This window comes from Pteropus medius, unplaced genomic scaffold (genome assembly GCF_902729225.1).
Source record: "Pteropus medius unplaced genomic scaffold, Ma_sr-lr_union100, whole genome shotgun sequence".
In the NCBI taxonomy this organism is placed as follows: Eukaryota; Metazoa; Chordata; class Mammalia; order Chiroptera; family Pteropodidae; genus Pteropus; species Pteropus medius.
The window spans coordinates 3,274,164-3,289,389 of record NW_024356249.1 but is presented as its reverse complement, the minus strand read 5'-3'; the positions used below and the strand labels follow the sequence as shown (position 1 = coordinate 3,289,389).

General features: G+C 37.7%; 1 protein-coding gene across 3 annotated transcripts in view; it reads right to left on the bottom strand.

Annotated features, from left to right (window-relative positions):
• Positions 1-1,756: 1,756 nt before the first annotated feature.
• SVOPL (SVOP like) overlaps positions 1,757-15,226 on the bottom strand; it is a 56,301-nt gene continuing 42,831 nt past the window's right edge. For 2 of the 3 annotated variants that reach the window (XM_039860739.1, XM_039860740.1), the window contains exons 15-16: positions 4,574-4,687; positions 1,757-2,001 (exon numbers count right to left, since the gene is read on the bottom strand). In XM_039860739.1, coding sequence (XP_039716673.1) covers positions 1,990-2,001; positions 4,574-4,687 — 126 coding nt within the window. In that variant the 3' untranslated portion in view covers positions 1,757-1,989. Of the gene's footprint in view, positions 2,002-4,382; positions 4,688-15,226 lie in introns of those variants that run through there. The other variant, XM_039860738.1, reaches the window with a different exon arrangement.

The window sequence follows — 15,226 nt, the reverse complement described above, 5'->3', positions numbered from 1 at the left end:
GTGGAGCACTGTAATCTTTGAAGCTTGAGGATCCTATTTCTTTAGCTAAGCCTTAGGTTTCTTGGAGCAAGATCAGTTCTAAAGAGGGATATGTATGCCACTGGTTTGGGACTATGTGGTGTTTTACAGTGTACCTCGTTGCATAGAATTTTTCTTGAGGTTGGCAGGTGACTTAGTGTCACTCTAATTTATCCTAGCACAGAAGACTTAGAGCCCTCACCACCTAAATCTAAGTTAAGTGCTTGACGCACGCCCACCAGTTTTTCAGCTTTGGCTGCTGAGATTCCTATTAGCAATAGATCAATTATTTCTTTCGTGGAAAGATATCTTTAGTGCTAGATATCTTAAATGGCTTTTAATAGTCTGATCTAGTTTATGCTATGGACTTACCTCACGGCTCTATGAATTCTCTAACAGCTACCACTTGTTGTGGACTCCCAATATAGTTTTTAAGGACCCCTGAACCTGTCTGGGAACAGTATATTTTTTAAATAGTGTTTGGATTGGAGAGGTATACTCGGGAGTGAAGCTCAAATCCGAGAGTGACTTACCCACGGCCCTCGGTTTCGATGAGAGGAACAGTGAACTCAAAGGGTTCCTCACCTGTGTGTCTCATCCCGCAGGCCGTTAGCAGTCAGCTCTGGATCCCATCCTTGTTGCCAAGATCTGTTAAAAATGATTTTAAAAGTTTGTTTTTATCAACTAAATTGTCTTGATTTAACACTGAAGCAGGCAGTCTGCTTTTCCAAGGGTCCAGAGAACTGCAACATGGGAGAGAAAGATAAATAAGGAAGCAAGCACAGAGCTGGTTATGGTGCACTTTTGGTCAAGCAGAGCACATACAGGGGCATTTAAGTTTCGGTTTGGTGACGTGGCACCCCAGGCAGGAATGGTTTTTGTCTTAGGCCTAGTATTTATTTCAACAAAACTATACCCAATTGGCCAAATTCATCTTATGGCCTGCTTTCATGCAGCTTCAGAGCTAAGGTTTTTTTTTTACATTTTTAAAGGCTTGTTCAGGCACGGGTGGAGGAGTGACATTATATGTAGTTCACAAAGCTTAGACTATTTATTGTCTGGCCCTCTAGGGAAAAGCCATCTGGGCCAGGAGTGATTTGCACCCTTATTGAAATAGGTATAAACTCTCTCATACACACAGTTTGCTAGTGTTGTGGTTGTAGTGTTCTTTTTTCCACTGCGGAATGGGGGTAAGAGCAGGTGAGCCCCACCTTGGGGTCCACAATAAGTCCTGGGTGTTTCCACAGGGTCCCTCACCTGGTACACTGTGGCGTTCACATGCGTGAGATCATGCCTGCAGTACTTGTTCAACAGAGGGCAAATAATTACAAGGGCTTGCTGCACTCTTAATTTTTTTTTTATCATGTCATGGGAATCAAAGATTCCCCTGTAAATTAATGAAATTAGAGTAGAAACAATGCCAAGGAAAAAATTCTCCCCAGCTTCTTGGTAATTATAAATAAGACTCATACTAATTTAAGCATATTGCATATTTTATAAGCAATTTTCATTAATAAACTGTGGAGGCTATAATTTAAATAACTATGCTAATTTATATTGTGAATGTGATGACTGTTTTGAAAGCCTTAATGTTATCACCCCAAGTTCTTGTTTTAGCTACAAAATTTCAGTCTAACCTTTAATATAGGCCTCATGGGAGAATATCAAGTATATGTTTGATCTGAGAATAATCATTCATTTAAAGATTAACAGAATTGATGTCAAGGAAGACAAGCCACCTTTCTCCTACCTGTCTTACATACCTTTCCAATCTTAAAGTATATTTTACAAAAGTTCTCTAACATTGGCTCTTAGGAAGAGATCAGTATACAGTTAACCCACTTTATCCTTGTGTGCCTTAATTACCAAGTAGCATACAGAGATAAAACCAGATTTTTAAAAATATACCACAGCTCTTTATGAAGATAAAATGCAATTTTTCTTCTCTGGTAAACATCGGCTTGCAGGTTTTCATTTAATTTGCTGGAAAAAGAAAGAATAGATTAATACATTTAATTAAAAGAGTCCGATTCACACTCAGCTGTCTGGCCCTAGAAACTCGTAATGGACAGCTCATTAATCATTAATAAACTTGTAAGGAATTTACCTTTGTGTACCTGACAATGCAATGATAGCTTTATAATTCAGTTATTGTAGTGCAATGTAGACATCATTCAGGAAACAATCACATAAATAACCTCTTAAAAGAATTTTTTAGTTTATCAGGTTGTTCCCTAAAGAATCCACCAAAAAATAGAATAAAAGAATTTGGTAAAGTAGTCGGATACAAAATTAATAATCAGAAATCTGTCACGTCCCTGTACACTAAACAGTTAGGAGAGATAAAGAAAACAGTCCCATTCACAATTGCATCAAAAAGAATAAAATACCTAGGAATAAACTTAAGAGGACACAAATAAATGAAAGGATATACTGTGCTCATGGATAGGAAGGATTAGTATTGTTAAAATGACCATATTACCCAGAGCAATTTATAGTCTCAGTGCAATACTCACCAAAATACCAATGTCGGAACTAGAACAAATAACCCTAAAATTTATATGGAACCACAAAAGACCTCATATAGCCAAAACAGTCTTGAAAAAGAACAAAGTTGGAGGTATAACACTCCCTGAATCTCACACTATACTGCAAAGCTTTAGTAATCGAGATGGCACGGTACTGGCACAAAAACAGACAGAGAGCCAGAAACCCTCACTTATATGGTCAACTAATCTATGAAAAGAGGTAAAAAAAAAAATACACTGGAGTAACAACAGTCTCTTCAGTGGTGTTTGGAAAACCAGACCACTCTTAACCCATATACAAAAATAAACTCAAAATGGGTTAAAGACAGATGTCAGGCCTGAAACCATAAAACTCCTAGAAGTAAACTATCTGACACCCGTCTGAATAAAATGAGTTTCGTAGAGTAATTCTAAAAGAGAATCACCACTATTAAACCAGGTTGGCTCATCCAAATCATTGGGATGCTGTGTCTATGTTGTTGGAAGGAACTTAGTTTTTTGTCATGTTTTAAACATTTCTAGAAGCCTTATAGTTTCAGTCACTAGATAGGTTCATACATTAAGTGCTCACAACACTGAGATACTCTTAAGATTTGCCCAATGACACTATATAGCCATTGAGTGGCAGCGCTGACAAGGACTTTGTGCCCACACAATTGCATTTATTTAACATACATGTTAAAGTTGTAAGGAAATTACATTTAAAATGCCTATAAATAGGCATGTCAAATTATTTCGCCACAATGCTAAAACCAGGTCCCAGTCAACAGAAGAAGGAACGGTCCTTTTTAATTGAATATGACTTGACTTGGACACCTACAGGGCATATTATAATCTGTTTCCTTTTATATGTACTGCTACTAAATAAGCATGGGAGATTGGCATAAGATTAAGCACCACTTAATTTTGCAATCTGATTTAAATTCCAGTTTCACTACATACTAGCATGTTCCATTATACAGGTTCCTCAACTTTGCCTTAGTTTCCTCATTTGTATGAAGGGTGTGCCAATCCCTTTATATAATATTAAAAGGAATCGTATGAATCATCTGGTTCAGTCTCTGGCTTTAGGCATTCCATGAATGGATCACCTTTCCAAGTATGGAATCTAAACAAATCCCTAAATTCGTAATTACATGAGAGATTATCCAATCTGTGATTAAAATGCACATTATTTTAAAGATAAGCTAGGATTTTTAAAAAATAGAATAGCACATTTTGGATCCGAGAAAAAAATCAAGACTGGTTTGTTTTTTTTTTCCTTTACTCAGTAGTGCCTTCCTTACAGCTACTTAGAGTAAAATGCATCTGTACCAACATCAATACCAGTATGTGTCTATGGTTTACCATGAATAGGATATGGGACAGAGGGCAAGTCATATTCAGCCAAGAAGCATCATGACTCTCCACAGCCTCATTTAGAGGTGGCAGCTTGAAACCAACCAAACTATACCTAACCCTAACTGCTCTCCCCCTCCCCCATGCACACACGTACACACCCTTACATACTAGCAGCAAGCTTTTAGTTTAGGACAGGAAAACTTCAGTGATAAGGGTGTGGCTAGAAGAGGCCTCGTCTTCTACATCCTTTGCTCCTAGGAGCATACCTTACACTTTGGGGTCCTTTTTTTCTGTACTTTCCAAAACAGTAAGCAGTAAGCATTCAGTGTCTGCTGACTGACAGCTGGTACAGCACTGAAGCCACCTGTATCCGTGGCAGTGCTCACATCCAGATGGAAAAGTGGGAAGGGTAGAATGCTGAGGCCTCTGTCATTAACTCAAGTTACAACTTTAACAGGAAGCAGAGGATTGAAATGGGTAATTGGTTACTTTAATTTTGGTGCTGCTCAAAGTTCATGCGGGAAAATGGATACCCCTAGTTTTTCTGTTGGAACACACTAAACGGACGTTAGCACACACTTGAATATCATGTCTGCTTAAAAGGATTTCTGTACTCTCCCCGAGTTCATTTCCTTTGTTCAAAAGGTGGTAGTTGAGAATACTTAAGAGATCTCTACATCACTTACCTGTAGGGCCCGTCCTTTGGTCTCAATGGGAAGAGTGAATGCAGAAATGGCACATATGACACAGACAGATGAGAAAAGACACAGGGCCCCCAGCAATGATGTGCTCATGAGAACCTGCAAGTCACAAAGAATGACAATTTATTGTATCCCTTTCACTTCTAAACTTATCCTTTTGTCAAAGGGAAAATAAGGATTCACCACACCAAATCCATAAATGAAGATGCTTTGCAGCCACTCTGTAAACTGTGCATTCTCGACATCTTAGATCTATTTTGTATTTGGGCCAGGCTGCCGTAGGCATGTTGTGGGATTCCTCCATGAATTGGGACTGGTATTACCATGCGCTGGCCACCTGAGGCATCTGTCTGCACACACCCCTTCAGGCATCTCCAGAGTAATGGGGAAGATGGGAGGTCTGCCTGCTTTCCCACCCCCTCTCATACCAGTTCAGCTTAACTTCAGACCCTCTTATTTCATGCAATACCCTCTCTGCCAAACATCCATTTTCCCTCTTCAGTGCTGATAAGATGAACCAGGAGAAAGTTGTTTTGGAAGCGATGTACTAAGAGTCTCTGAAAAGATAACATGCTCGTCTATTCATTATCTTCATGTGTAACAATCAAAACTTTCTGTTCGATGACCGTTTTTCCACAGTAAGAATGGATTTCTGCCACACTGTATACATGGATCTTCTCACCCTAATCATGGCTAGTTCAGACACTCCATCTCACATATGAGTTTCCCCAGGACTGCGTCCAAAGTTAGCAAAAAGCCAGGCTCTTGGTAGTTGTCAACTGACCTCACAAAAATGGTTAACTGAAGTGGTTAAGGAACAACAGTATTCTAGAGTTACAGAATATTGCAGTTTGGAGAGGCCTAGAAACCATCTGGTCTAGGCCAACCTCCTCACTTTACAGATGAGCCTAGAGTCAGAGCGAAGTGACTACTTGTCCAAAGTCACATACAGGTCCCTGACACACAGCATAGTACTTTCACCACCACTTAGGTTCCCTAAGATACAATATTGAAAGTCCATCCTTGTGTAGGGCCTACTTCCTTCCAGAACAGTAGATAATTCCACTTGTCATGCAAGAGAACCCATGATATTAGCATCGTTAACTATTTTATAGTTGACCAGCAAATAATAGGTACTATATTCTGATTTTATTTCTCAAAATAAGTTTTCCCCCAACAGGAGTTTGTATAAATATATAACTCTAAACATATACGTTTATATGTGTGGATGGATAGATTGATGAGAGAAAACGTTCAGAAAAGAGTGTAAACCCAAAGAGACTAGGCAGCCAAAATCATGACCAAATCATGCCATAGTTAGGCATGTGTCTAAATTCTGCCATTGCTACCACTCTGTTACTGACACCAAAATTCTCGCCACCACCAAAATGAATTCTAACTAGCCCTAGCTCACATCCTTTGCACCAGGTTCAAAGTCCTAGGTCATGTGGGACCCTGATGGGTTGAGTTTAGCACATAAACTGTTCCACCAGCTAGGATCGGGGAGAACAACTGCTTTGTCTTTTTGGCTTCTCTAGCGGCGTATAGGGTTCTGCTTCTTAAGACTCCAACAATCCAGTAAGTGTTACTAGATATTCTTCAAATAAACTCCTTTCTGCCTAAGATAACCAAAGTCAATTTATATAGTTTACAGGCAAGAATTCTGAATAACACCTGATTATAAAAATAATCCAGGAAGTGTGTTAAAATGCAAATTTCCAGGCCTCACTCCAGATACACTCTATCAAAAAGAAAAGATACCCGATTATCTCTACTTCTAAAAATTAGCCCAGACCTAGGACAAAGACGGATATTGCATATTAATAAAATGTTCTGTTCAACACAACAATCATAAAGGTTTATGTATCAAACAAAAGAGCTTCAAAATACATTTAGTAAAAATTGAAAGGAGAAATCCACATAGTTGGAGACTTCAATACCCCTCTCTCAACAATTGATACAACTACTAGATACAAAATCATCAGGAATATAGAAAAAGTATATGATACCATCAACCAACAGAATCTGACACTGATAGAACACACCACTCAACAACAGGACACAGTCTTTTTTTCTTGCCCACTGAACATTTACCAAGGTAGACCATGTTCTGGGCCATAAGATGAACCTTGAGAGATTTTTAAAGAGTTAAAATCGTAGACTAGATTCTCTGACTAAAATGGTATCAAGCTAGAAATAACAAAAAAGATGACAGCAAAATCTCCAAAAACTTAAACAATCCATGAGACAAGGAAGTCTCAAAACTAAATACATTGAATGTGATGAAAATACAACGTTAAATTTGTAGGACACAGCTCATGGGCAACAACAACAAAAAAAAATAGGAAGAACTTAAGAAATGTATAAGACATGAAGAAAGTTGTAAATATTGAAGGACATGAAAATTTGAACAAATTTACTTCTTAGATGGAAATTGCAGTATTTTTTTTTTATTTTAAAGTATAGTTCTTGCCAAAGTAATATGTAATTCTAATAGCTTCTCAAAGTCCCAGTAGGATTTTTGAATCGATTTGGGAGAAAAATCTATTCTAAAATTAATTTGAAAAAAAATGTAGGAAAAAAGAGGAAACTTATGAAAACGTGGGGGTGGAGAGTCTGCCAGAGGTTATTAACCTAAAAGGCATTAAACAAAGTTCTAGTCATTAACAATGTGATATTGGTGCCAAAATAGGTGAGTAAAACAATGGGTCACAAAACAGATCCAAGTATCTATGGAAATCTGATTTATTATAATATGAGCATGGCAAGTCAGTTGAGAGGGGCCAGACAAAAGGATGATTAATGGCCCACGAACAACCAGCTAGACATTGTTTTGTTGCTTTTTAAAGCTGGATCTTACCTCCGGCCTTAACTGTAAGTTAGATGAAACATTAAAAGCCTTTGAACTTTCAGTGCTTTAGAAATATGGATGAACAAGAGATGAAGGCCATTAAGAGTGACACAAAACTCCTTGAATGAAAATAATTGGTAAATTGACTGCGTAAAAGTTTTAAAATATGTATGCCAAAAATTTTGATAGCAAAATCAAAAAGCAAACCACAAGGAAGAAAATATTTGTAGGATAATGGCTGATGGTCTATAGAAAGATTGCAAATCACACAAATAATTTACCAAAAACACATAGAAATGAATAATAAATGAAAGATGCTCAGCCTGACCAAAATGGACAAACTGCAAATTAAGAAAATTGTCTACCATATCAAAAAAGATTTAAAAGACATGGTTACTATCCAGTTTGATGATGAAAAGAAACAAGATGCTTCTTTAAGAATGTGTTAATATGTTACATCAGGGAGTATACAATTTTTTAAAAAATAAAGACAATTGGACGAGATTCATCATAACTTAAAATACGTACACCCTTTGACCTAAAAATTATCCACATCCTCTTTGAAATTCTGCTGTTCCCTCAGACAGAAGTCTATAGTCACTCCCACATGTCCCTGCTCTACTGTAGAGATCCTCCCCACCACCCTGTATAGCAGACCACCTTCATCACTCTCTTTCCCTGTTTTTTGCTTCTATGGCATTACTCATATCTGACCTAGTAAATCCTCCACTAGAATGTAACTTCAAAGAATCTGGGACCTTGACTTGTACAGTACATAGAACATAAAAGAGCTCAATGACCATGTTGAATGGCTATAACACTACACAGAGTTGTAGTGTGCATGATGTTCAGTGTCCCACTGTAAACTATAAAGAAATAACATGGGAACCTATGCATAAATAAGATAATGAATAATTATGACACATCCATGCGATGGAAATCTATGCACCGACTTAAAAAAGAATGAAGATCGACAAGTACAGACATAAGATTATTAATGAGAAAAGGCAGTTACAATATATAGATACATATTTGTGGATGGATGTGTTTATACACGTGCCTATCTACGTATATACTCACAGATGTAGATACACCGTAGAAAGAGGAATCTGACCCCATCTGATGACTGCTGACAGCCTTTAAGCCTCATCTGTCCCTCTTCTCCTTGTTCCCCAACTTTTGGACAAACTGATGAGAAAGCCTGAGTGCTCCTTCCTTTGGTGCCAGCAGGAGATTTAAATTACTCAAGCCCCTGCCTTACTGGAACCCTCACCTCAACCACAATAAAAACTCCAGCCCGTCTCCTGTCCTTGCTCTCTTAGGCCACTTCAGATCTGTGAGAGGCCTGTCCGGCTCCCCCAGAGACCTGAACTATGTAATTAAGAAACCTTTCATGCCTTCTTGGTGTGGGTATGCATCATCAGTCTTGACATCCAACTCAAATTAGGCAGTGGGAGTTCATCTGTCTCTGCAGCTGACCATGACATATAGATTCATAGATGTAGCTAGATATGCAGATATTCACAGAAATAAATATATATATATGTATAGGTATATACATATATATATACACATACATGTCTGTATAACATAAAAATATACATCTACATGTGTATAAATATTACTGGTACACAGACATACTTAGAAAAACATAATATATGCATAGAAAAGCATTTGGAAGAATGTACCCCAAACTACTGAGATACAGTAGTTCTCTCTGGTGATCGAATTACAGGGAATTTTTTCTTTCTTGGTACCACATTTCTATTTGAAATTTTACAAGTGTATTTTTATATTAGGGAAAAAAATTGTAAACCTCGTTAATAAAAATAAGAACACTCCTATACTTCTGACTCAAAAAGTAAAAGAAAAGTTAATAAACCTAAGAAACTAGCATAAAAGAATTCATTTAAAAAGAATAAATTGAAAATAAGTAAACTTGATAAGTTGATCCAAGAGCTATGAGCTATTTTAGAAAGATAAAATAAAGCTAGTTATGATTAAAGTGAAAGTCAAATATATGGAGTTAGGAATGTGAGAGAGGAAATAATCACACATAGGAAGTGAGCCATAGAGAATACTCTCCACAGTTCTTTGTGAATAAATTTGAATAAGTAGATACTCAGTAAAACTGTTTCCTGACATTTACTCATATAAAACAGAAATAACTAGAAAAGAGTGACTAATGAAGTATATCCTCAAAAGTGCCAGGGGTCACTTTCCTAAGTCATTTCTTTCAAATCTGTAAGGAACAGAGTCCAGGGAAAGAAAAGTTTCTTTTTTAATGGAACCATGATGACAATGATTTTAGACCTTAACAGATAAAACAAGCATAAACAAACTCTATCTCATACGATGTATGAGTATTGATTCAAGATTTATAAATAAAATACTGTTGCGTGCACACACACACACACACACACACAAGTTCACAGAAAGAGACAAATACTCTAGCTAAGTGAGGTTCTCGCCGCTGTCACACTGCATTGTCCTTGCCCACTTCTGCTCCCTCTCCTTCACCCTTCCAGGTATTTCCCAATAAATCTCTTGCATGTGTAATTCCATGTTGGCATCTGCTTTTCTACGGATGCAAACTGATTCATGAGATTTCAGTAAAATAATTGGATACAAAATATGCAAAATAAATGTTTTCTATACATAAAAAATAGCCAGATACATCATTTCCAAAATGTTCTGAATACCTACTATATGCCAGGCACTAGAGAAGAAACTAGGGATAAAAAATCAGCAAAATATACACATGTCCCTGTCCCCATAGGGCCTAAAGTCTATTGGAAGAAAGAGATTTTAAATAGCCTGACAAATAGGCAATTACAATCTAATAAATCACTATGAAGGGAAATTTCATGCTGCCTTAAGAGCTCACAGAGGGGAGACCAAACTTAGTTCAGGGCAACAGAGACTTCTTAAGCAGGGGACGAATCATAGCTAACTGGAGGGAACTAATAACTAATAGGGGGAAGAGGGGAAGGGTTTCCAGTCCAGGAGATGAGAAAAGCCCAGGAGAACATAACTGGTGTTTTTAAAGAACTACAAGAATCAGATTGTTTATAGCTAAGTAAAGAGCAGGTGACGGTACCAGATGAGGGGGCCTCATTGGTAAAGCCCTGTATATCATGTTGAGGATGTTGGTCTGTGAGGAAGGGAAAGGGTAAGATGATAAAGGGTTATAAGCACAAGAATAATATAAGGTCTCTATGGATGCAGTGAGAGAAATGAGTTGAATGAGAATAAGAGCGCACACAAGGAGACCAGTCTGAACACTATTTTAGTGGTCCAGTGAAAGGTGATGATGGCTTGAACCAGAGTGCTGCTAGTGGTGGGAAAGGAGACAAGATGATGATTCAGCATCTAATAGGATGTTAAATCCACAGAACTTAGGGATTGACTATGATAATGAAAGGAAAGGGAACACAACTCCAGGTTGGATGGTGATCCCATNGGGTGAAAACGGTGAAGGGATTAAGAAGTACAAATTGGTAGTTAGAAAATAGTCACAGGGATGTAAAGTACAGCATAAGGAATATAGTCAATAATACGGTAGTAACTGTGTGTGGTGTCAGACAGGTATTAGGCTTATCAAGGGGATCACTTGGTAAATTATATAAATGTCTAATCACTATACTGTACACCTGAAACTAACAATACTGAATGTCAACTCTAATTGAAAAATAAAAATTAAAAAATATATAAAGGAAAGAACAAAGTAAGGGAGGGGTCAAATAAGGTGAGGGGTTAAAACCACATTTGGATTTAGAGATGTGGAAGTCACCAGAGACCTTGTCAAGAATCATTCTGGTGGAGTGAGGATGGCTGTAGCCAGGTTGGAGGGGGTGAAGGAGTGAGTGATGGGGGTACGGGAAAGGAGGAAAGTGAGGAGAAGGAACCCTTTTAAGTAATGTGGCTGTAAAGAAGAAAGATAGTCAATAGCGTGTAGTTTACATTTTATAAGCTATGAAATCTTAAGCACAATAAAAAGCTAACTGGAAGGATTTAACATGGAGAAATAAATTGAAGTCACAGAACATTACAATTATAAACCAAAAAACTCGAGACGCAAATGATAAACCACGTGGAATGAGTTTGGGCAGCCAGCTGCTAGAAAATCAATAGACAAAAACTCAATAGTCTTTCTAAATACAAATAACTAGTTAGAATGTTAGACTAGAAATTATAATGAAAGAAAATAATTTATTTGCAGTAACGAAGAAAAGCCTTAAAATGCCTAAGGAAAAAACTTAACAAGACGTGCAGGGATCTATTTGAAGAAAACAATAAAATCCGAGCAAGGGACCTGGAAGGAACATTGAACTAAAGAAAGACAAACCTTGCCCTTAGGAAGAGAATACTAAAAAAGTCAATTGTTCCTACATTAACTGATACATTTAACAAATTAATTAAAATCTTAATAGGCTTCGGGCAGACAAAGGAGATGGTTACATTTAACCAAATGATTCTAAAGCACATCTGAGAAGGAAGAGCACTGAGATGGGCTGTAACAGCCAGTTTCGAAATTGTACCATAGCTCATTCAACTAATGAAAAGAATATGACGGCATTGAAACCAGACGGATCGATAGAATAAAATAGGCTAGCTATAGACCAGGTATTTATGGGAATATAAGCAAACATATTTCTAATCCATGAGTGAAAACTAGGTTATTCAATAAATAGTGTAAGGATAACTGGCCTGCCATTCAGGAAACCTCAAAGCTGTTTCCTGTGTGAGACTTTATATTTCAATACTTCAGTGGCCGGAAGGGGGCATGTCAGACATTTCTGGGATGCGTTCACTTTGTGAAAATTAAGTTGAACACATGATTTGGACACTTTTATATGTATGTTATACTTCAATAAGAAATTTACACACACTGTACCCCCAAACGAGAAGGCAACAGAAGGAGTGGAAGAAAAGACAGATGTTTATTTTCAAAATCCTAATCATAGAACCCAGAAGTTATAAAGAAAAATGTTGATAAATTTAAATGTCTATGAACTTAAAAGTTTCTGTAGAGAAAGAACAACATAAGAATGAAAGACAAATTGAAAATTGGGGGTGGGTAATATTTGTAACGTGTAAGAAAAGTAGTTAAAATCCTTTCTATATAAGGAAGGATTCTCAGAGATAAATGTTTTAAAAAATTAAATTGAAAAACAGGCAAGGACCTGAATGGGAAAGCTAAACAAATTAAAATACCCAATTAAAATGTGAAAAGAATATTCAGTTTGAGTCCTAGTCAGAGCAATACTGATTACAATAACAGCGCTATCATTTGTGGACAGTGAGACTAACAAAGATGGAAAAGACAAAGCCAACTGGCAAGTATGTGAAGCAGCAGGGCTCCTACGCATCGGTACAACCTCCCCAAAGGGAATTTTAGCAGAATATATCAAAATGGGAAATGAGCAGACCCGCTCACCTACCAATCCAATTTCTAGGCATTTATCTTAAGCAGATAATCGCATAGCTGGATAAAAATGTAAGCACAAGGATGCTGATTACTGTTGTTTATAATAGAAAAATATCTGAAATAGTCTAGACAGTCAACGATAAGGAACTGATAAAGTAACTGAAAAGTAGTATAAAATGAAATATTTTTCGGCCAGAAAGGCCTTGTTTTTTACATTTATTGACATAAAAAAGCTGGCTGCAACATTTTTGTCTGCAAAAGGCAAACTAAAAAGTATATGAAGGTTCTGGATCAACATGGTGATACATAACAAAAATAATACTGAGTGTCAGCTAATTGAAAAAACAAAAAGGGCGACATAAGAGAAGGCTGAGCTCATCTCCTCCCACAGACACACTGAATCTACAGCTAGATACATGACAGTGTCCTCTGAAAGAAACCCAAAAATTAGCTGAACAACTCCTACACATCAGGCAAAAGAGGAAAACACCCATGTCAAAATACACAGGAGAGGCTGAGACACAATCTTGCCATAAACTCCACTCCTGGTGCAGTGACCCACAATTAAGAGGGATCTCACAACTCTGAGCTTCTTCCTGAGTAGCTAAAGGTTTGAACCCTACATCTGGCACCCCAACTTTTAAAACCTGCACCTGAGAGACAAACTCCAAAACATGTAGCTTTGAAAGCCAACAGGGCTTGTGTCTAGAAGACCCACAAGGCCATAGCAAAGTGAGAAATGGGTCTTAAGGACTGCTGTGGACTCCCCGGCTACCCCCCAGGGCCCAGCATGGGGACAGCCACTGGACACATCATCTTTCTGTCAAAGAGGCTTGTTTTCTAAAAGCATCACCCTGACAGGGAGGCGTTTAACACACACCTAGGAGCCTACTGAAATACGCTCCAAACAGAGGGGCTGGTGGCGGGGTGCCTTCTTTGCACGCTCCCTGATTCACTCCAGGTCACCAATATCTTTTGGAAAGGGTCTTGTGTGTATGTCTGGTGCCTCAGCTTTTGTGGCTGTCATGCAGGGGACACTCCTTGGTTACCTGGTTTTGGTGGGCAGCAGGCCTTATGTTCATGGGTCCCATAGAACTGTTAAAACAAAAACAGTTCTTAACTGGCTACCTGCCCCACCCAGGGCACAGTGCAGACCAGGCAGCAGACCAAAATGCACCCTCAGTCTTTCTGTGAAAGAAGCCTGTTAGCTTACCTTCATAGCTGTGGCTGGAGGGGCAAGCTTCTATTTAAACACACATATAGGGGCTGCCTGCAATTCTCTCAAGAGACCAGGGAGACTGGCAGATGCCAACTCTGCATTGTCCCTCTGCACCACACTAAAGGCAGTAAATATAACTACAACGATGTGTTAATGGATACACAAGAGAAAAAGCTGTAAATTTTGACATCAAAATATAAAATGGTGGGGGAGTAAAAATGTAGAGCCTTAGAATGAGTTTAAACTTATTACCAACTTGAAACTGACTGTGATGTCTGTCTCATGGTAACCACAAAGCGAACAACTATAGTAGATACACAGAAGATAAAGAGAAAGGAATCCAAGCATACCACTACAGAAAATCATCAGATCACAAAGGGAGAGCAAGAGAAGAAGAAGAAAACGAAAGAAGAAAGCTAGCAAACAATTAACGAAATGGCAATAAGTACATACCTACCAATAATTACCTTAAATGTAAAAGGACTAAATTCTCCAATCAAAAGACAGAGTGGCTGAATGGACAAAGAATCAAGACCCATCTACATGTTGCCTACGAGAGACGCACTTCAGATATAAGGACACACAGATTGAAAGTGAAGGGATAGAAAAATGTACTTCATGCAAATGGAAAGCAAAAAAAAGCTGAGTAGCTCCACTTTTACCAGGCAAATAGACTTTAAGACAAAGACTAATAAGAGACAAGGTCATTACATAATCATAAAGGGGTCAAACCAAGAAGAGGATATAACCTTTGTAAATATGCACCTAAATATACAAAGACTAACAAAACTAAAAGAAGAAATAAACTAATAATCGTAGGGAATTTTAATACCCTATTCACTTTCACCAATGAATAGATCATCCAGACAGAAAATCAGCAAGGAAATATTGGCCTTAAATGACACATTAATGAGATGGACTTAACAAATACGTACAGACAGAATATTCCATCCAAAAGTAACAAAATACATTCTCTTTAAGCGCACTCAAAACATGCTGCGGGAAAGATCATATGTTAGGCAACACATGAGTCAGTAAATTTAAGAAGACTGAAATCATATCAAGCATTTTTTTTTTTCTCTAACCACAATGGTATAAAACTGGAAATCCATTAAAAGAAGAAAACTGGAAAATTCA